Source organism: Bufo bufo, chromosome 8 (assembly GCF_905171765.1).
Source record: "Bufo bufo chromosome 8, aBufBuf1.1, whole genome shotgun sequence".
Classification (NCBI taxonomy): Eukaryota; Metazoa; Chordata; class Amphibia; order Anura; family Bufonidae; genus Bufo; species Bufo bufo.
In genome coordinates this window covers 7,297,095-7,320,775 of record NC_053396.1, presented here as the reverse complement: position 1 = coordinate 7,320,775, position 23,681 = coordinate 7,297,095, and the positions used below count along the sequence as shown (strand labels likewise).

The following is a 23,681-nucleotide window of genomic DNA, read 5'->3' as shown; positions in this document are numbered from 1 at the left end:
GCAGAGATCAGGTCAGGCAGTGAAAGGTCAGATCCAGGAAACAGGCAGAAGTTGGTACACAGGCAGATTAATGTAGAGCCTAATGAACTAGAACATCCTGCTCAGGCACCTTCCCACAAAGGAAAGGTGCCTTAAGTACCCCAGGGTAGTCAGCCATTGGCTTGGGAAGATTAGAGTGTACGTGTACTGGCCCTTTAAGAACAAGAAGGAGCGCACACGTCCTACAGGCAGTGAGAGGCAAGGCCAGCAAGAAGCAGGCCACGGCTTTCGTGGAGGAAACAAGCAGAGCTACTCTGGTGGGTGAGAAGAAGAGAGAGGCCGGTAGGTCCGAACCACTGGAACCTGGGAGTGGGGTAGCAGAGCTGTGGCAAGGTCTCTGAGGGGGAGCGTGCTTTGCCATCATATACTAATGCTCGCAGTGACTTGTCAGGTCTCTTGCTAGTGGTAAGCACTTTATCTATGCAGAAGAAGAAAGAAAATGAACCTTTAGGATGGCGCTGTCAGCAGGAGTCAGAAGCAGGTAAGTATTGATAACACAATACTTTTTATTTACAGTCAACGCGTTTCAGGGGCGGAGAGCCCCCTTCATCGGGACAATATACGTATATTGGTATATTGTCCTGATGAAGGGGACTCTCTGCCCCTGAAACGCGTTGACTGTAAATAAAAAGTATTGTGTTATCAATATTTACCTGCTTCTGACTCCTGCTGACAGCGCCATCCAAAAGGTTCATTTTCTTTCTTCTTCCGCAACGATACTTCTCCCCGACGAATGCTTCCAAGGCACGGGGCTGGAACCTAGGCAGCAGCGCAGGCACCCCGCACGCTGATCGGGAAAATCAGCACAAGCTTCATATAGGTGTTGTGACTCTTCACAACATCGTCTGGTAAGAGTTTTCTCTTACCTTTTTTACCAATTATTATACTACACCACACATGAGGCGCTGCCTCCTATCTCTCTTTTATAAACACTTTATCCAGGGATCTACATTTAAAGGTGTGGTTGGAGGGGGGTAGACCCCTCTATTGACCCAACCTTTTACTATCAGACTATTAAAATCCTATTTTATTTCTGCCCACTAAAAATAAGAAAAATGTGTATGGGTTATCTGTTGTGAATTAAAACAAGGATTTTATAACAAGACACGGAGGCTCATATTGCTTTAACCTTCTTTACTGAATCTACCATAGCAGCAAAGAAAAAAAGGTATAACAAGTGGAAACCATGGTAACAACTCCTCCCCTTATCCCAGTATATCAGTCCTTGTCTGCCTGGGATCCTCCTCTTTCTTTGCTGCTACCAGGCAGATAAGTACACTCCAGCTCTGTAGCTCTGCTCAGGGTCTGGTACATTCTATTTTAGCGGTATTGAGTTAACCCTTCGGGGTTTTAAGGGTGTCTTATGGCATCTTGTTGTCTTATTGCGGTCTGCTAACCTGTGGGGTGTTTTTTTTCGTGTCATATGTATTTTTCCTTACAGGTCTTATTCCCCTTTGCCTCCCTAAGGTTATTTCTCCCCCCTTTGGGGGCCCTTGCGGCTCCGCTGCCTTCCGGCGTGTACCGCGCTCTTTCGCGGTACTTTCGTTTTCCCCTTGTTACCTTAGGTTGCGGCCGCCATTTCGCGCGCGTCCCGGCTGTCTTCTTTGCCTTCCCGCTCGAAGTCTCGCGATTCGAGATTTCGGGCGCCATTTTCCCCTCTGCTCCGGCCGTAGTCTCGCGATAGCGGGACTTCGGCTATTCAGCCTATTGCGGACACCGAGATCTCGCGAGACTTCGGTGTCCCTGTGTGTTCCACTTACTGCACGCACCGGACAGTACCGCTCGGCTTGTCGGACGTGTCCCAGTATCTATTTGTACCCGTTGCAATCCCTTGCGATTATCTGTGCCCTGTGCAGTTTCTTGTGCCCATCAGTGACCTGTGAGTACTACCGTTTTCCTGTTCATTCCTCTACTTATTTTCTTGAATGGTGTTACATTACTGTCCCTTTCTTCTCTTCTAGTGCTTTCTGCTGCTTCCTGGCTGGGGTGACTAACTCCTGCCACTCGCTGCTACAATGTCCGTTCGAAAAAATTCTGTTGCTTCTGTGGCCCCTAATGACCCCCCCCCCCCCCTGCAGGACAGGTTTCCCCTACGCAGGATAGAAGGTCCGAGGTGCTGCACCCGGATGCTCATGATTTGGCACTTCAACAGTCCATTTCTAATGCCATTATAGCCGCCATGGGTTCAATGTCCTCTGCATTAACCCAGACTATTTCTCAGGCCCTCATGGCTCGCCCTAGCACCGTTGTTCAGAGCACGGTCCCACCTCCAGAACCATTACCTACTGCCTCCAGAACAATTCAGATTGATGGGCCATCCCCATCCCAGGATAACGCGCTTCGCTCGCGTAAAAGAGCTTGCACCCGCCAGGCAGAAAAAACGCGGGCATGGAAGACTGCCAGGTCTCTACCTGAGCCAGTGTCAGACTCTGATAGAGAGTCGGAGGAGGAGGCTCATGATAATGAGGATGATTTACTTTTTGATATGGAGGATGATTTGGCGGACGTCGCCGTGGACCCGGCACTTAACGTATGTCCGGAGCCCACTTTACAACTTCAGGGGTCAGCAGAGGATCTGTTAAAGGATCCGGCTGGAGTACCATTGTTTAACCCCGACGAGCTGCACCATCCCCGCTCTGCGGAATGGATGCCCGCCACACATGTGGCACAATACTTGGAAGCTCGCATACGCAATCCTCTTAGCAAGGAATCGCGAAATAAATTACGGGCCGAATGCCCTCGCCCTTTGATACCACACAAAGTGTGTGAAACCCCCTCAGTGGATCCGAAAATGGTCCAATTCTTGGCGAAGACGGGTTTTAATCCCCGCAAAGGGCTGGACTCTGCTTTAAAAGCAGTCCAGGATAAGTTACTGGATATTACGGGTCCCTTAGCCAAAATTTTTGACATGGCTGAGTCCGCTAGGGCGGCTGGTAGCCAGGTGGACCCTGAAGAACTGAGAGGTTGGGCCCAGAGAGCCATTTGTGTGGCTGGTAATGTCAATGCCTCACTGGCCATTGAAAGGCGTAAGGCCATATTGATGAAAATCGAGCCAAAGTTGTCCAATCTGGCTTTGACTGAAGCGGGCAAAGATGCCCAGGGATTGCTCTTCGGCGACTCTTTTATTAAAGAGTTGGGAAAGTATGTAGGAGCATTTACGGCGCTTGATAAGGCCCAGACGTCAATGCGTCGAGTCTTCCAAGGGCGTTTTTCCAACAGGGCCGGCAGTTCTAGGGGCCGACTGTCCGGCCGTTCCAGTTTTCATGCCCGGGGTTCCGGCAGAGGCTCCTTTTCCTACCGAGCATCCCTCCAGGATCAGAGACACCAGCCATCCTTTTTCCCATCGCGAGGTGCTCCCTTCCGGTCACGCGGTTACAGAGGGAATCCGAACTCCCGGCGACCGTTTGGTAAGTCCCGTTCTTCGTCCTCTACCTTTTTTAGACCAATGTGTTGGAGGCAGACTCCGTTTCTTTTCCCATGTGTGGCCAGGCATAACCTCCGACCAATGGGTTCTTTCCACTGTACAAGGGTTCACAATAGATCTGATTGCCGATCCGAGTTTTATCCCGGTGCCCCATTCAATACCCCTGTCCAATTCGGCTCGGTCCCTCTTTCAGAGGGAGCTGTCGGATTTACTACAGAAAGGCGCGATCGAGCGTGCACCAGTGACTCGATGGGGTGTGGTCAGCAGTATTTTTCTGGTGCAAAAGAAAGGGGGCCAGATGCGCCCCGTGATCAATTTGAAAGCCTTAAACGCCTTCGTACAGTATCGGCACTTCAAGATGGAGGGCATCCATCTGTTGAGAGATCTGCTCCTTCCAGGCGACTGGATGGCAAAGGTAGATCTCAAAGACGCATACCTGACAGTCCCGGTGTCCCCCTCTTCAAGAGACCTGCTCCGATTTCTGTGGAACGGTCAGACTTGGCGTTTCACCTGCCTCCCGTTTGGCCTCTCCTCCGCCCCCTGGTGCTTTACCAAAATCATGCGCCCAGTGGTGGCGTGGCTCCGCGGCAGAGGTGTCCGCCTAATCGTCTACTTAGACGATATCTTGATCATGGCCCAGTCTCAATCTCTCCTGTTGAAGCATATTCACCTGGCGGTGTCCCTCCTTTCCAATTTAGGGTTCATCATCAACCAGGAAAAGTCTTGTCTGACCCCTGCCAGGTCAATGGAGTTCCTGGGATTCCAAGTGGATTCATTGGAGCTATCCCTCAGTCTTCCTCTCTCCAAAATCAAGGCCATTCGCAAAGAGCTGCGACATGTTCTTCAACTGCCCCGGATGTCGTTGCGGCATTTGGCGAGGGTAATCGGACTTCTGTCCGCCTCGATCCAAGCTATCTTTCCAGCCCCCCTTCATTATCGGGCGTTGCAGCGACTCAAAATCGCTCACCTGCGGACAGGGGCCTCTTACGCCGATTTGGTCACGTTGGACGCAGAAACGAAAGACGAACTGAGGTGGTGGATCCACAACCTGTCGTCCTGGAATGGCAGAGCTATTGTGGGTCCCCAACCGGATCTCATCATAGAATCCGATGCGAGCCTGCACGGATGGGGAGCACATTGCAGTGGCGTTTCCACGGGCGGTCCTTGGTCGCGGGAAGAATCTCGTCTTCACATCAACGCCCTGGAGCTTCTTGCAGGGTCGTTTGCCATTCGCAGTTTTGCCAATGGGATTGTCAGTACGGCCATCAGACTCCGCATGGACAACATCTCTGCGGTCAGGTACGTCAACTGCATGGGGGGAACACGGTCAGTTGTTCTGACCTATTTGGCGAAGGACTTTTGGGAGTTCTGTCTCGACAGGAACATTTCTGTGGTGGCAGAGTACCTTCCGGGCCTTCACAATACCCTAGCGGATTGGAGCTCCCGCTACATTTCGGACTCCAGCGACTGGAGATTAGACGAGACGGTTTTCTCTGCTATTTCTTCTCTTTGGGGTCCTTTTTCAGTCGACCTGTTCGCTTCCCGATTGAATACCCAGCTGCCCAGGTTTTTCAGCTGGAGGCCGGATCCTTTGGCGGAAGCGGTAGACGCCCTGCTTCAACACTGGGGAGGCGCGCTGATGTACGCGTTTCCTCCCTTTGCGCTCATCCCGAGGGTACTCCTTCAAGTCCGCCAGCAGTTGGCGAACCTGATTCTGATTGTGCCTTTTTGGAGGACTCAGTCCTGGTTCCCCCAGATCCTGGAACTTCTGGTGGATTTTCCGCTCCTTCTTCCCAATCAGTTGTCGCTGCTTCTAGGGCCAGCAGGAGAATTTCATCCACTTCTGCAGAACGGATCCTTGCGTCTCCTGGCCTGCAAGATCTCGGGAGTCCCGGAGAAGGCACTGTCCTTTCAGGGACAACTAGATTCCTATTGGACTGCGCTTGGGCACCCGGTACGAGACGAGCTTATAGCCGCCTGGGGCTCTTGGTCTCGCTGGTGCGTCGACCGGTCTTTGGATCCCGTTGAGGCTCCTGTAAATTCCGTCTTAGCCTTTTTGACTTCACTATTTGAGGCGGGGAAGGCCTACCGTACCATCAATGTCTTTAGGTCAGCAATTTCCTCCAGACATAACGGTTTCGATGGCCGTCCGGCGGGACAACATCCCCTGGTCTGTCGCTTGCTCAAAGGTTCACGGTTGGCCCGACCGCCTCGGCCGCGGTTCTCGTCAACCTGGGATGTTTCTGGTGTCCTAACCTTTTTGATCAACTGGCCATCTAATGCTCAATTATCCTTACGTCAATTATCGGCCAAATTGGTCACTTTATTCTGTCTAATCTCTTGTAAAAGAGTGTCGGACGTGCGTGCTTTGGATTGGGACGCTAGGTCCTTCACCCCGGAGGGGGTTCACTTCAATATTTCTCGACGCACTAAGACCAATATTCATTCGGTCTCTTACCCCCGTTTCCCGGCGTCTCCACAACTTTGTCCTGTGGTTTGTTTGCAGGAATATGAAGATAGAACCCGCCCCTTGCGGTCGCCTTCTCTTCCTCAGTTATTTATTTCTTTTCGCAGTCCTTATGCTCCGGTCACCAGCGTTACCTTATCTCGCTGGGTTAAGTGGATTCTCTCCCTTTCCGGGATTGATACGACTGTTTTCACAGCGCATTCAGTTCGCAGTGCGGCTGCTACTTCAATGACTACATCAGGGGCACGCTTGGAAGATGTTATGAAATTGGCGGATTGGTCCAGGACTTCCACATTCCGCGAGTTTTACTTCAGACCGGCAACACACGCTTTTGATACTTTAGTGGCTCAGCTTTAAACAAGCAATATGAGCCTCCGTGTCTTGTTATAAAATTGCAGGATTTTACTAAGTTATGACGTAAAGTCATGATTTTATTAAAGACACGGAGGCGAGTATTGCCCTCCCTGGACCCACCCTTGTTAGGGCCTGGGTGAGTATTTTATGTCTGATGCTCTATGATTACGTTATTGAGATTAGTAGTATCCTCTACATGTAGATCCTACCTTTTCTGATGCACTGGATTATGGTCATAGAATGTTTTCTTTTATCCTTTTTTCTTAGGTTGAGAGACTAAGGTCTTCAGGCACTTGAGTTACACAGTTCTGGATCAGTCGGATGTCCGGATGTTGCGGTCCAAGTCGACAGGTTCCAAAGGTTTTTCGTTGCATTCCGGTTTTGATATGCGTTGGTTGAGGCGCAAAGAAAGAGGAGGATCCCAGGCAGACAAGGACTGATATACTGGGATAAGGGGAGGAGTTGTTACCATGGTTTCCACTTGTTATACCTTTTTTTCTTTGCTGCTATGGTAGATTCAGTAAAGAAGGTTAAAGCAATACTCGCCTCTGTGTCTTTAATAAAATCATGACTTTACGTCATAACTTAGTAAAATCCTGCAATTGTGCTGCCTAAATGGCTATACTGTGTTATCACTCTACTCATACATTTATATAAATGGATCTTGTTTGGACGATAGATTCTAGGACTTCCCAGTTCATGGGGAACCGCGATGGGGACAGTTTTCGCCCCAAATTAACTTGCCTGACTGAACCATTTGGATTGACGAGTACAGAAATATTCAAACTAAAATATACGGCGACCCGTTAAAACAGGGAATTCTGGTGGGCCAATGCTTCTGGGTCTGGAGGCATTGCTCTGATTACAGCGATTTTGAGCAGGACAGTAGGTATAGATCAGGGATGGCCAACCTAAGGCTCTCCAGCTGATGCAAAACTACAACTCCCAGCATGCCCACACTGCCTACAGCTATCAGCCTACAGCAGGCCATGGTGAGAGTTGTAGTTTTACAACAGCTGGAGAGCCGCAGATTGGCCATCCCTGGTATAGATAGTTCTGAGAAAGGTGTTACCCTAGGAAACCACTCAAAAGGCCTACCATCGGCAGCTAAATACCAACAGATGAGATTTATTGGGTCCTTGTGGAATAAAGGATAAATATGATAAAACAGACCATAAGATGTATTGGCACATTCGACATACATGAAAAACATCCCCTTTAAATAATATCTTAATATTGGTCGATACTTCTATTTGACTCAGATCTACAAGAAGTGATAACGGCAAGGCCATCGAGGCTGAAACATGTTGCACAGTCATCTGAGCAAACAGTGGACATTGTAAAGGGTGTACATACTTAAGCCTACAATTACGAGTCTCAAAAATTCAGATAAAGCAATATATCAGTTGTACTTTGACCAGTGTAAAATGTATTGCTGGGGGGTGAGAGGGTGTTGGACTCTGCGTCTAATAAAGTAGATTCTTAATCCGCCACTTAGACTCCATGATCTCATGGCTACTCCCGTCAGAGGACATGTTTCAATGGATTACCTGGAAGATTCAATCCTCTATCAGGAACACAACACATTGGAATACATGTTAAAAGAGAAATTAAATCTTTGCTAATTTCTTTAAGATAAAAATACTAAATGACTGACTGAGAAACCATGGTGTTTCCCTTGTCACCAGGTGCAACGGGGGCATTACAACGGTACCTCTTCGCACCAAAAACTCAGCTTCTTATTATGGCCAGCCCCACTTCCCAGCTTTAATTGACAGCGCCAGGCAGTGATGATAATCTCACGGACTACACCTTTGAAAATAGGCAGCAGTTAACATGGTGGAAGGTGTTATCCACTACTCCCATCATCTTCACTTGTCTTTTTGTTTCCTTCCAGATGAAAAAAGCAGCAGGAAGTGTTTTTATATTCTCATCTATATGGTGTTTCTGTGTCTGGTGTCCGTCTGCTGGTGAGTTCCTGGGACAGAGGATCTGTGATAGCTAGAAAGTAATTTCCTTAAAGGAACGCTCCAGACACAACTGAGAGGGAGAGGATGACTGTAGGACAGGAGAATACAATCTATTGCCCCCTGTTATCAGCCATTTCAGGGGAGAGGATGACTGTAGGACAGGAGAATACAGTCTATTGCTCCCTGTTATCAGCCATTTCAGGGGAGAGGATGACTGTAGGACAGGAGAATACAGACTATTGCTCCCTGTTATCAGCCATTTCAGGGGAGAGGATGACTGTAGGACAGGAGAATACAGTCTATTGCTCCCTGTTATCAGCCATTTCAGGGGAGAGGATGACTGTAGGACAGGAGAATACAGTCTATTGCCCCCTGTTATCAGCCATTTCAGGGGAGAGGATGACTGTAGGACAGGAGAATACAGTCTATTGCCCCCTGTTATCAGCCATTTCAGGGGAGAGGATGACTGTAGGACAGGAGAATACAGTCTATTGCTCCTGTTATCAGCCATTTCAGAGGAGAGGATGACTGTAGGACAGGAGAATACAGTCTATTGCCCCCTGTTATCAGCCATTTCAGGGGAGAGGATGACTGTAGGACAGGAGAATACAGTCTATTGCCCCCTGTTATCAGCCATTTCAGGGGAGAGGATGACTGTAGGACAGGAGAATACAGTCTATTGCTCCCTGTTATCAGCCATTTCAGGGGAGAGGATGACTGTAGGACAGGAGAATACAGTCTATTGCCCCCTGTTATCAGCCATTTCAGGGGAGAGGATGACTGTAGGACAGGAGAATACAGTCTATTGCCCCTGTTATCAGCCATTTCAGGGGAGAGGATGACTGTAGGACAGGAGAATACAGTCTATTGCCCCCTGTTATCAGCCATTTCAGGGGAGAGGATGACTGTAGGACAGGAGAATACAGTCTATTGCTCCCTGTTATCAGCCATTTCAGGGGAGAGGATGACTGTAGGACAGGAGAATACAGTCTATTGCTCCCTGTTATCAGCCATTTCAGGGGAGAGGATGACTGTAGGACAGGAGAATACAGTCTATTGCCCCCTGTTATCAGCCATTTCAGGGGAGAGGATGACTGTAGGACAGGAGAATACAATCTATTGCCCCCTGTTATCAGCCATTTCAGGGGAGAGGATGACTGTAGGACAGGAGAATACAGTCTATTGCTCCCTGTTATCAGCCATTTCAGGGGAGAGGATGACTGTAGGACAGGAGAATACAGTCTATTGCCCCCTGTTATCAGCCATTTCAGGGGAGAGGATGACTGTAGGACAGGAGAATACAGTCTATTGCCTCCTGTTATCAGCCATTTCAGGGGAGAGGATGACTGTAGGACAGGAGAATACAGTCTATTGCACCCTGTTATCAGCCATTTCAGGGGAGAGGATGACTGTAGGACAGGAGAATACAGTCTATTGCACCCTGTTATCAGCCATTTCAGGGGAGAGGATGACTGTAGGACAGGAGAATACAGTCTATTGCTCCCTGTTATCAGCCATTTCAGGGGAGAGGATGACTGTAGGACAGGAGAATACAGTCTATTGCCCCCTGTTATCAGCCATTTCAGGGGAGAGGATGACTGTAGGACAGGAGAATACAGTCTATTGCCCCCTGTTATCAGCCATTTCAGGGGAGAGGATGACTGTAGGACAGGAGAATACAGTCTATTGCACCCTGTTATCAGCCATTTCAGGGGAGAGGATGACTGTAGGACAGGAGAATACAGTCTATTGTCCCCTGTTATCAGCCATTTCAGCGGAGAGGATGACTGTAGGACAGGAGAATACAGTCTATTGCTCCCTGTTATCAGCCATTTCAGGGGAGAGGATGACTGTAGGACAGGAGAATACAGTCTATTGCCCCCTGTTATCAGCCATTTCAGGGGAGAGGATGACTGTAGGACAGGAGAATACAGTCTATTGCCCCTGTTATCAGCCATTTCAGGGGAGAGGATGACTGTAGGACAGGAGAATACAGTCTATTGCTCCCTGTTATCAGCCATTTCAGGGGGAGGATGACTGTAGGACAGGAGAATACAGTCTATTGCCCCCTGTTATCAGCCATTTCAGGGGAGAGGATGACTGTAGGACAGGAGAATACAGTCTATTGCTCCCTGTTATCAGCCATTTCAGGGGAGAGGATGACTGTAGGACAGGAGAATACAGTCTATTGCCCCTGTTATCAGCCATTTCAGGGGAGAGGATGACTGTAGGACAGGAGAATACAGTCTATTGCCCCCTGTTATCAGCCATTTCAGGGGAGAGGATGACTGTAGGACAGGAGAATACAGTCTATTGCACCCTGTTATCAGACATTTCAGAGGAGAGGATGACTGTAGGACAGGAGAATACAGTCTATTGTCCCCTGTTATCAGCCATTTCAGGGGAGAGGATGACTGTAGGACAGGAGAATACAGTCTATTGCTCCCTGTTATCAGCCATTTCAGGGGAGAGGATGACTGTAGGACAGGAGAATACAGTCTATTGCTCCCTGTTATCAGCCATTTCAGAGGAGAGGATGACTGTAGGACAGGAGAATACAGTCTATTGCCTCCTGTTATCAGCCATTTCAGGGAGAGGATGACTGTAGGACAGGAGAATACAGTCTATTGCTCCCTGTTATCAGCCATTTCAGGGGAGAGGATGACTGTAGGACAGGAGAATACAGTCTATTGCTCCCTGTTATCAGCCATTTCAGGGGAGAGGATGACTGTAGGACAGGAGAATACAGTCTATTGCTCCCTGTTATCAGCCATTTCAGGGGAGAGGATGACTGTAGGACAGGAGAATACAGTCTATTGCTCCCTGTTATCAGCCATTTCAGGGGAGAGGATGACTGTAGGACAGGAGAATACAGTCTATTACCCCCTGTTATCAGCCATTTCAGGGGAGAGGATGACTGTAGGACAGGAGAATACAGTCTATTGCTCCCTGTTATCAGCCATTTCAGGGGAGAGGATGACTGTAGGACAGGAGAATACAGTCTATTGCTCCCTGTTATCGGCCATTTCAGAGGAGAGGATGACTGTAGGACAGGAGAATACAGTCTATTGCCCCCTGTTATCAGCCATTTCAGGGGAGAGGATGACTGTAGGACAGGAGAATACAGTCTATTGCCCCCTGTTATCAGCCATTTCAGGGGAGAGGATGACTGTAGGACAGGAGAATACAGTCTATTGCCCCCTGTTATCAGACATTTCAGGGGAGAGGATGACTGTAGGACAGGAGAATACAGTCTATTGCCCCCTGTTATCAGCCATTTCAGGGGAGAGGATGACTGTAGGACAGGAGAATACAGTCTATTGCACCCTGTTATCAGCCATTTCAGGGGGAGGATGACTGTAGGACAGGAGAATACAGTCTATTGCTCCCTGTTATCAGCCATTTCAGGGGAGAGGATGACTGTAGGACAGGAGAATACAGTCTATTGCCCCCTGTTATCAGCCATTTCAGGGGAGAGGATGACTGTAGGACAGGAGAATACAGTCTATTGCTCCCTGTTATCAGACATTTCAGGGGAGAGGATGACTGTAGGACAGGAGAATACAGTCTATTGCCCCCTGTTATCAGCCATTTCAGGGGAGAGGATGACTGTAGGACAGGAGAATACAATCTATTGCTCCCTGTTATCAGCCATTTCAGAGGAGAGGATGACTGTAGGACAGGAGAATACAGTCTATTGCCCCCTGTTATCAGCCATTTCAGGGGAGAGGATGACTGTAGGACAGGAGAACACAGTCTATTGCCCTCTGTTATCAGCCATTTCAGGGGAGAGGATGACTGTAGGACAGGAGAATACAGTCTATTGCCCCCTGTTATCAGCCATTTCAGGGGAGAGGATGACTGTAGGACAGGAGAATACAGTCTATTGCCCCCTGTTATCAGCCATTTCAGGGGAGAGGATGACTGTAGGACAGGAGAATACAGTCTATTGCCCCCTGTTATCAGCCATTTCAGGGGAGAGGATGACTGTAGGACAGGAGAATACAGTCTATTGCTCCCTGTTATCAGCCATTTCAGGGGAGAGGATGACTGTAGGACAGGAGAATACAGTCTATTGCTCCCTGTTATCAGCCATTTCAGGGGAGAGGATGACTGTAGGACAGGAGAATACAGTCTATTGCCCCCTGTTATCAGCCATTTCAGGAGAGGATGACTGTAGGACAGGAGAATACAGTCTATTGCTCCCTGTTATCAGCCATTTCAGGGGAGAGGATGACTGTAGGACAGGAGAATACAGTCTATTGCCCCTGTTATCAGCCATTTCAGGGGAGAGGATGACTGTAGGACAGGAGAATACAGTCTATTGCCACCTGTTATCAGCCATTTCAGTGGAGAGGATGACTGTAGGACAGGAGAATACAGTCTATTACCCCCTGTTATCAGCCATTTCAGGGGAGAGGATGACTGTAGGACAGGAGAATACAGTCTATTGCTCCCTGTTATCAGCCATTTCAGGGGAGAGGATGACTGTAGGACAGGAGAATACAGTCTATTGCCGCCTGTTATCGGCCATTTCAGAGGAGAGGATGACTGTAGGACAGGAGAATACAGTCTATTGCCTCCTGTTATCAGCCATTTCAGGGGAGAGGATGACTGTAGGACAGGAGAATACAATCTATTGCCCCCTGTTATCAGCCATTTCAGGAAGAGGATGACTGTAGGACAGGAGAATACAGTCTATTGCCCCCTGTTATCAGCCATTTCAGAGGAGATGATGACTGTAGGACAGGAGAATACAGTCTATTGCTCCCTGTTATCAGCCATTTCAGGGGAGAGGATGACTGTAGGACAGGAGAATACAGTCTATTGCCCCTGTTATCAGCCATTTCAGGGGAGAGGATGACTGTAGGACAGGAGAATACAGTCTATTGCCACCTGTTATCAGCCATTTCAGTGGAGAGGATGACTGTAGGACAGGAGAATACAATCTATTACCCCCTGTTATCAGCCATTTCAGGGGAGAGGATGACTGTAGGACAGGAGAATACAGTCTATTGCTCCCTGTTATCAGCCATTTCAGGGGAGAGGATGACTGTAGGACAGGAGAATACAGTCTATTGCCCCCTGTTATCAGCCATTTCAGGGGAGAGGATGACTGTAGGACAGGAGAATACAATCTATTGCCCTGTTATCAGCCATTTCAGGGGGGAGGATGACTGTAGGACAGGAGAATACAATCTATTGCCCCCTGTTATCAGCCATTTCAGGGGAGAGGATGACTGTAGGACAGGAGAATACAGTCTATTGCCCCCTGTTATCAGCCATTTCAGAGGAGAGGATGACTGTAGGACAGGGGAATACAGTCTATTGCCCCCTGTTATCAGCCATTTCAGGGGAGAGGATGACTGTAGGACAGGAGAATACAGTCTATTGCCCCCTGTTATCAGCCATTTCAGGGGAGAGGATGACTGTAGGACAGGAGAATATAGTCTATTGCTGTAATCTGCATTTCTGACTGACTGTAGTGTTCTTCCATTTTCGTTTTATTCCAGGTTTAATGTGAGGGTACATAGGTGGCATTCAGAAGTGACCATCATCTGTGATCCTCAGTGAGTACATGGCTAATGGTTCTGCACCCACTTTCAAATGTACTAACATCTAATAAAGACCCCTCTCTACCCATCTCTACTGGATTTAAACACCATCACCCTATCATATGGAAAGAGGTTTAGGCTGGGGGTAGTGGGTCTGCATTCTCCATCTGGTTTGAAGCTATAACTCCCAGCAGCTGAAGTGCCACAAGTTAAACACCCCTTGTGGTCCCATCTCTAATACTCTCATTTCTGCACACAGGACTGGATCCAAAATGCTTGTCAATGCCTCGAACTTGGACCTCCTACAAGACGTTTCTCTTGAAAGGTAACCTTTCATGCAGTCATAAAATTCAAAAGAATAAAAAAAACTATCTGCCTGAAGCCACCACTAGGGGGAGCTCACTACCCATTGGGAACAATGCACAGTATATCTATGCAATTAGCTCCCCCTAGTGGAAATTACTATTCATACTAGGAGTCTGGGATAGTTTCAAGGAACAACCTCCTATTCATTATTTGTTTTCCACCATAATTGCTTATATACTTATATTTTCCTACCTTTTTGTCCCCCAGAATGCTGTATGAAAAGCCGAATTTCAAGAAGCCCCCGTAAGTGTGTTTATTGTGCTGATCAGCCTATTACAGCCTGTAATAGATAGAGATACATTCACAATTCTACAGTCAGTATTCAAGGGGGCAATTATTTTATTCTACATCAGATGATGCAAAGCACCAGCAATTTATGTGCAGAAACTGAACGCGCAAGGGATTATGGGAAGCGTAAGCTTGGAAAATGTCAAAACTGTAACTCAGACAGTAACATAGTTTATAAGGATGAAAAAAGACATCTGTCCATCTACTTCAGCCTGTTATCCAGCAAGCTGATGCATAATACATTTATAACCTTGCTCCTGTTTTGTCATCGGGTTCATGCTGCCTAAACCAGTATTAAAGTGGCGAGTTACATTACAATATGCCGGTGACGAAGATTGCTGTAACTGCTCTGTCATTAGACAACCGTGGTCACAGCAAAGATCATGGAGACCATGGAGGCATATGATCTCACTGACAAGCTGTGCGTTCAGCTAAGATCCCTGATGGGAGAGTAACCCCTGCTGGTTGTAAAGCTAACTGTGATCTCGCTATCTGTGAACTAACCCTTTCCTGCCATGACTGTGCCACAAAGGGGTTAATAAAAAAATTTCCAGAAAAAAAAAGGAAAAAAAAAAGTTTCAAAAAAAAATATATATATATATTTATTTATTGGTTTTAGCAATAGTATACCAGACTATGTGCACACACATTTTTCCCCTTTTTCTTTCATAAAAAAATAAAATAAAATAAAAATATATTTATTAGTTCTAACAGTGTGTAAAATACACATATATATGCACACACACAAAAATAGTCAGTTGGAAGGTGTTTCTAATGTTTTAGCACAGTATAACATCTGTTCTGGCAGTATGGTGCCATAGAACCAGCAGTAGAAAATACGCACCCAAAAATCCAAAATGCGCTCCAGTCCTTTGGAGTCTTGCGGTTGGCTCAGCCAGTAGATAAACTGCTCAAGTAACTTCCATTTTCACAGTACAAATATAGTAGAAATATTTTGTCTTTAAAAGGGTTTTCTGAGACTTTACTACTGATGACCAATCCTCTGGATAGTTGATCAGTATCTGATTGGTAGGGGTCCGACACCTGGGAAAGCATCGGTGCTATCAGTAGCACCACAGTCTTCTCTCTGCTCACCAAGCACAGCGCCGACCATTGTATAGTGGTTGTGCTTGGTATCGCAGTTCAGCCCCATTCACTTCAATGGGGCTGAGCTGTGCTTAGGCCACATGACCGATGAACGTGACATCACATGGCCTATGGAAACCTGCGAGAACGCCACAGCGCTACTGTGAGCACTGGTGCCTTCCCCACTGAAGGGTTAAACATGAAATCACGGTGCATAGAGAGAAGGATAATATTCTTTCACCCACCGATCAGATACTAGATAGGCCATCAGTATTAAAATCTCAGAAAACTGCTTTAAATTGTTTTTAAATCGGGAAAAAAAAATTTAAGGAAAAATATACATTTTTTCATAATTTTCACAATTTTTTCCATCAGTATTATTTTTTTCTAAATATTAAATCCTTCATCTAATGGCACAAAAGAAAGGTCTAAGGTGTCCCATGAAAGACAATACCAAGTACATGTAGGTTAGCTCAAAAATTAAATAGGTATTTGCAGTTAGATATGCCCATTGCTAAACGAAACTTGGTATACACATCCCTTGCTATCTGGAAAGAAATCTTGTGGGGGGGGGGGGGGGGGGGGGGGTCTCAGCTCTCTAGGATGTACCGTTCCTGAGATATTCCCAAAAAATGACCTGAATTAGCCAATACAAGCCTGCAAGTCATTCTCTTCATATCCCAACTGCCATACACACGGTCACGTGACCCTTAACAGCCAATTGAGGCTCGCAGGCCCTTAGTCTCCACATACACACAGTTTTACTCCAGGTTTCCATAACAACCCAGCCATTTTTCTTCACTGCTGTAGGTCAGTTTTAGGCTAGGGCTACAGGACACATAGGGCACAACTACACTGCTACATGTGTTGCATGACAATTTTTATAATGATAGTCTATGGTGTTGCACTGCGACATGTGACATGCTGCGACAATCGCAGAAAAATCCATCTTGGGTGGATTTTTTTTACAACTGTCGTGTCGCAGCATGTTACATGTCGCAGTGCAACACCATAGACTATCATTATCAAAATTGTTGAGACAAAATGTCGCGCAACACATGTCGTCGCGTAGCCCTAGCATTAAAGGGTCAGGGTGCTGTGGAGGTCACTGTTAAACAGGCGGGCACTGTGGATGTTACTGTTAAGGGGGCAGGCCGCTGTGGAAGTCACTGTTAAAGGGGCGGACACTGTGGAGGTCACTGTTAAGGGGGCAGGGGCCACTATTAAATGGGCAACTGCTGTGGAGGTCACTGTTAAGGCAGCGGGGTACTGTGAGGTAACTGTTAAGGCAGCAGGGTACTGTGGAGGTCACTGCTAAGGCAGCAGGGTACTGTGGAGGTCAATGTTAAGGCAGCAGGGTACTGTGGAGGTCACTGTTAAGGCAGCAGGGTACTGTGGAGGTCAATGTTAAGGCAGCAGGGTACTGTGGAGGTCACTGTTAAGGCAGCAGGGTACTGTGGAGGTCACTGTTAAGGCAGCAAGGTACTGTGGAGGTCACTGTTAAGGCAGCAGGGTACTGTGGAGGTCACTGTTAAGGTAGCAGGGTACTGTGGAGGTCACTGTTAAGGCAGCAGGGTACTGTGGAGGTCACTGTTAAGGCAGCAGGGTACTGTGGAGGTCACTGTTAAGGCAGCAGGGTACTGTGGAGGTCACTGTTAAGGTAGCAGGGTACTGTGGAGGTCACTGTTAAGGCAGCAGGGTACTGTGGAGGTCACTGTTAAGGCAGCAGGGTAGTGTGGAGGTCACTGTTAAGGCAGCAGGGTACTGTGGAGGTCACTGTTAAGGCAGCAGGGTAGTGTGGAGGTCACTGTTAAGGCAGCGCTAGTGTGAAAGTAGCCTTACCTCTATTTTGTTTGCTGAAAGGAGAACCGATTACCTGATGATGACTCCTTGGTTTGCGCCAATTGTATGGAATGGCACCTACAATATCGAGATACTGAATGCACAATTTCACAAGAGACATGTTCGCGTAGGCGTGACGGTGTTTGCCATCAAAAAGTAAGTAAATTTTTACAAATATGACAAGAGATAAGGGTCACATAGCAGTAATCTAATTTGGACTCAACCTCCTGGAGCGGCTTCATGTCACCACATCCCTCATCCTCCCATTCAGCATTACCTTGTGGCGCTTGGTTGCCTTTCCCATTCCTTGTGAGAGATGAGAGCGACATATCTCAAGAACATATCTAACAATACATACACAAATCTTGACATATTACACTTTTCACAGTGGCCACTAGGGGAGATGCAATAAGCTGATATTTTCTGTTTTCTGTAGCTCATTTTGTCAGCTTTGTAGTATAGACTGGTAGAGGAAACGCAGAGTCATTTCAATATGATTAGACATATTACACTTCTCACACTGGCCACTGGGGTAGTTTCAATAAGCTGATATTTCCTGTTTTCTGTAGCTCATTTTGTCAGCATTGCAGAATAGACTGGGAGAGAACAAGCAGAGTCATTTAATTATGATTAGCGATATTACAGTTCTCACACTGGCCACTAGGGCAAGCAAAATTTGCAAAGTCCCTCATCAAAAGTCAAGTGCATTTGCCAACTCTGACTGCTATCATTTACCATTTCAGGTACACAGTTTTTCTGCAGACTTTTCTTGAAACTGCTGAAAAGTTCTTTATGGTGGGACATATGGTCAACTATTACGTGTTCACAGACCGCGCTAAAGACATCCCGAATATCCCACTTGCTGAGGGAAGGCAACTGGTGATCTTAGAGGTACCCAGCTACAAAAGATGGCAGGATGTGTCCATGAGACGCATGGAAATGATTCGAGACTATTCCCGGCAAAGATTCATCAATGAAGTGGACTACTTGGTGTGCGTTGATGTGGACATGAAGTTTAGCGATGAGGTTGGGGTGGAGATCCTCAGTGATGTTTTTGGCACCTTACATCCCAGCTTCTATGGCACTGCCCGCGAGCACTTCACATATGAGCGGCGGAAAGAGTCTACCGCCTACATTCCTTCTGATGAAGGAGACTTTTATTATGCTGGTGGGTATTTTGGGGGAAAGGTAGAAGAGGTCTACAAGTTGACCAAATTTTGCCATAACGAGATGACGACGGACCAGGCGAACAATATCGAAGCCATCTGGCATGATGAGAGCTACCTAAACAAATATTTCCTTTATCACAAGCCAACTAAAATTCTGTCTCCTGAATATCTATGGGACAATAGTTTTGGGGTTCCAGAATTCCTTATGAGAAGATTTGTTGCTGTTCCAAAAGATCACAATGCGATCCGGAACAGAAGAAGTTTGTACGACTATCCAAGAGCAAGACAAAAATTTCATAGTTGATGATTATTTGGGGCATTTTCAAAAATTCAGAAGTTAGAACGTTTAACAAAATGACCTATGGGGTAAAAAGGCTGGTGAAGTAAGTTATTCATAAAAATCTCCATCTACAGTCATCAACACTGAAATTGCAGCACCAAGAAGAACAAGCTGTAAGGTTCTGCAAATCGAGGAAGTAGCAGGTGTTGCTAAGCACCTAGCTCCAATCTGTGGCATGTGGGAGGAGCATAGAAACTAGATTTAAAACAATGTTTTTTAGCCGCATGAAATCTTATAGATAGGTCATCAGTATCTGACTGGTGGAGGTCTAACACTCGGGACTCCCACCAATGAGCTGTTTGAGAAAGCATGGGTGCTCACAGCAGCGCTGCAGCCTTCTCTCAGCTTAGTCTAGGCCATGTGACGTCACATTCATTGGTCACATGGCCTAGGCACAGCTCATTGAAGTGAATGGGGTTACATAGTTAATACAGTTGAAAAAAAGACACAAGTCCATCAAGTTCAACCAAGGATAGGTGGGGACGTGAATTTTTGAAAAAGGGGACTGAGATTCAGATTTCTACACATTTTCATAAACATTGATGTTAATTTTAAGAATTCATATAAGCCCTTTTTTTAAATTTTTTTTTATTAAAACCGTCCACTGTTCCTGCTGTGACCACGTCCTGAGGCGTGCCTCCTTGTCCTTTGAGGGGATTTTACATGGAGCAGCTTTTAACCATATTATCTGTACGGCTCATTTATATATTTGTATAGGTTAAACATGTTCCCCCTTAGTTGTCTCTTCTCAAGACTAAATAAAGTTATTTATTTTAATCTTTCATCATAACTTAAGTCTGTACTACACAGGAACATCAAAAAGAGATTGTCTGGAAGGAAGCGTTCCCTGCCGGCAATCGCTTGCTAGCTAGCGGAGGAGACAGCTGCTATTACATGCAGAGATCTCCTCCTCAGCATGGGGAAGAGCGATTGTTATGCCATCGTTCGTCCCCATACTGTCTAGTGGATCGTTATTAGACAGCACTATCTGCAGTATTACACAGCAAGATGATGGCTAACAAGTGTTCATGCGAATTGGTGGGGGTCTTGGGTTTTGGACCCCCACCGATCAGATACTGATGACCTATCCAGAGGATTGTCGTGCTATTATCAAAAGTGAAGCAATTTGCCATCCAATAAAGGGTTTTGGGATATCTATTGGATGTTTTGTGACCTGTGGCACCAGTAATCTAATCTTTTGCTTGAAATTCCCTTGTGGCAAATTATATGTAGGAAAGACATCTTGACAAATATAAAGGGGGTCATTTATTAAACAGAAATAGCCATAAAATAGGTGTATTTCTGGCGCAGATTGTGGTGCAAAGGTCCTTTGCGCCACAAACTGTGACTTCTCCTCGCTAACGCCAGGCCTAAAAAAGGGGTCATGGTGTGGAGTAGGCGTACAAAAGGGTCTAAATGTAAGACAGCTCGGAACTTGAAGCGGTCTTACATTTAGAAGCAGCGGAGGATCCTCCGAAGTTATGAAGAGGCTGACGCCTCTACATAACTTCGGCGGATCCACCACCAGCACAGTGCCATATTAAGACTGGTGTCTAAAATGTTGGTCTTAATAAATGTGCTCCAAACAGTGTAAAATAAAAGATTTGGGTGATAAGAGTGAAAGTAAAGAGGAGAGGAAAACGGTGAGATGACGGCAGCACAACATTCAGTGGAAATGGCATTGAGGAGAGAAGAACCTGCTCGTAAAAGTTGACTAATGACTATATAATGGGGGAGAAGTATCGTCCCCAATAGCGAACAATCGACAGCAAAGATGTTAAAGCGGTTCTCTGAGATAAGAAACCTTTATTCATATTTAAAGGGAGGGTGCAGGGACTGCCTCCTGGACCAGCGCTGAGCTCCCTCCTGCATGTAGACAGCAGAGGAGCAGGGAGGTCTACACTGGAACCAAAGCATCATGACCAGGAGTCCCTTTTTTAAGCCCTGTACCCTGCCTTTAAATATAAAAAAGGGGTTCTCAGTCTTGGAGAGCCCCTTTAAGTAAAATGGTTGCTTTTAATGAGAATGAGAAGTTTTTTGACCCCTTCTCATTAAGATGCCCTAACGAAGATGAACTAATGCATTATAGTCCTGTAATGCATCCAGCCTGATGGATGCTGGAGATGTTTTCCTTTGGTGGGTCAGGCAGGTAGAACATTTTAGGGAAACTCCTTGACAATCATAGAGGGTTGGCAGATATGCAGCACCACGAAACCCCAAATGATATAAAACATGGAGAGGTTTTATTAGAGTATAATAAATCAAATATACAAAGTTGGGTAAAAATTCCTCCATGAGCTATGATGACAGTCATATTGGTTTATTGGTTTCCCAGATGCTTATAAAACTGACAGACGAATGGAATTTTTGGTGTTTGGTATTTATGTTAGGATAACTGCTCATATACTGTGTATATATATATATTACACACCACTGCCTGGCCAAAAAAAGGTCACACACAGTAATATTTCGTTGGACCGCCTTTAGCTTTGATTACGGCACGCATTCTCTGTGGCATCATTTCCACAAGCTTCTGCAATGTCACAACATTTATTTCTGTCCAGAGTTGCATAAATTTTTCCCTAAGATCTTGTATTGATGATGGAAGATTTGGACAACTGTGCAACGTCTTCTCCAGCACATCCCAAGGATTCTCGATGGGGTTCAGGTCTGGACGACTCTATGGTGGCCAATCCATGTGTGACAATGACGTCTCCTGCTCCCTGAACCACTCTTTCACAATTTGAGCCCGATGAGTCCTGGCATTGTCATCTTGGAATATGCCCGTACCATCAGGGAAGACCAGATCCATTGATGGAATAACCTGGTCCTTCAGTAGGTTCAGGTGGTCGCTGACCTCATTCTTGGAGCACATACTGTTGCTGAACCTAGACCTGACCAACTGCAGGACCCCAGATCATAGCACTGCCCCCACAGGCTGGTACAGTGGGCACTAGGCATGATGGGGGCATCACTTCATCTGCCTCTCTTCTTACCCGGATGCGCCCATCACTCTGGAACAGGGTAAATCTGGACTCCTCAGACCACATCACCTTCTTCCATTGCTCCAAACGTGATCGCCGATCACGATCATTCAAGATTTATTTTTCGACCACATTCCTTCCTCGAAGATGATGTTTCCCCACTGTCCTTCCACTTTTTATTAATGCGTTGGACAGTTCTTAGCCCAATTTTAGTACTTCCAGCAACCTCCTTAGATGTTTTCTCTGCTTGAGGCATGGCAATAATTTGACCCTTCTGAAGGCTCATGCACACAACCGTATGTATTTTGTGGTCCGGAAAACACGGATCCACAAAAAATACGGATTACGTCCGTGTGCTTTCCGTATTTTGTGGAACAGCTGGCCCCTAATAGAACAGTCGTATCCTTGTCTGTAATGCGGACAATAGGACATGTTCTATTTCTTTGCAGAACAGACATATGGAGTAACTTTCGTTTTTTTTGCTGACCCATTGAAATGAATGGTTCCGCATAAAAAACTAAACGGACACGGAAAGAAAATACATCCGTTTGCATGAGCCCTCAAATAGATTTGAATCTTTACTGTGACTACAGGATGCATTGTCTTTCCACATGGTTGTTTTTAACAAATGAGAAGCTCCCCACTTGTATTGCCCATCCCAGGGATGGCCAACCTGAGGCTCTCCTGCTGTTGCAAAACTACAACTACCAGCATGCCCAGACTGCCTAAATATATCAGCCTACAGCAGGGGATGGTGGAAGTTGTAGTCTTACAACAGCTGGAAAGCCGCAGGTTGGCCATGCCTGACCCATGCAGTAATTAACTAATGGGAGGTTCTTACCCATCTGCTTAGCTAAATCCAGGTGGTGACCTTTTTTGGCCAGGCAGTATATATATATATTGTATATACACGCATACAGGTATATATATATATATATATTTTATTTTTACAAGAGAATACTACTACTGGAGAATCAGAACTCAGAATTAGGCCTCATGCACACAGCCGTTCCGTTTTTTGCGGTCTGCAAATTGTGGATCCGCAAAACACGGAAGCCTCACGTGTGCCTTCCGCAATTTGCGGAACGGAACAGGCGGCCCATTGTAGAAATGCCTATTCTTGTCCGCAAAATGGACAACAATAGGACATGTTATATTTTTTTTGCGGGGCCACGGAACGGAGCAACGGATGCGGACAGCACTCCGTGTGCTGTCCGCATCTTTTGCGGCCCCATTGAAGTGAGTGAGTCCACACCCGAGCCGCAAAAATTTTGGCTCGGATGCAGACCAGAACAACAGTCATGTGCATGAGGCCTTAGTGTTAGAAATCCTCACCTTTTCTCTCTTGGGAAGGGGAATTAGGAAAACATTCTCAAATGTCCAATGGACGACAGCGTTACGCTTCTCTGCTAAACTTCTAAGATGCACCACCCACTATGAATCAATCATGAAAACCAGGCTTCGGTGGTATTATACACCTGACATCTTATGCCACATGTTTCCGGGAGTTTCTCATCAATGCTGGAGGAGTTGTGGTGGTAGAAACACCTTAAAGGGGTTATCCGAGGCTGGAAATGCCCCCCCCCCCCATACACCCGGGCTCCTCAAACTGATTCTACTAACCTGGCTCCCCGCACTGCCGCAGCATCTGCCTGTGCGCGGTTGAGAACATCCGCTGTCATGGGGGAGCAGCCAATGGTGATGCTAGGCAGGCTCGTCCCCGTCATCGCCTGCCATTGGTTGCTTCCCCCCGACATCGGATGTTTTTATCCGCGCATGGGGAAAAGCGACCGTGCA

At 46.6% G+C, this 23,681-nt stretch overlaps 1 protein-coding gene across 1 annotated transcript in view; it reads left to right on the top strand.

Moving 5' to 3' along the window:
• The window catches only part of LOC120977397 (histo-blood group ABO system transferase-like), a 38,001-nt gene extending 18,683 nt beyond the window's left edge, over positions 1-19,318 (top strand). The window contains exons 2-7 of the mRNA XM_040405340.1: positions 8,182-8,254; positions 13,768-13,824; positions 14,069-14,134; positions 14,383-14,418; positions 17,413-17,547; positions 18,135-19,318. Coding sequence (XP_040261274.1) covers positions 8,182-8,254; positions 13,768-13,824; positions 14,069-14,134; positions 14,383-14,418; positions 17,413-17,547; positions 18,135-18,864 — 1,097 coding nt within the window. The 3' untranslated portion in view covers positions 18,865-19,318. The remainder of the gene's footprint in view (positions 1-8,181; positions 8,255-13,767; positions 13,825-14,068; positions 14,135-14,382; positions 14,419-17,412; positions 17,548-18,134) is intronic.
• Positions 19,319-23,681: the final 4,363 nt, after the last annotated feature.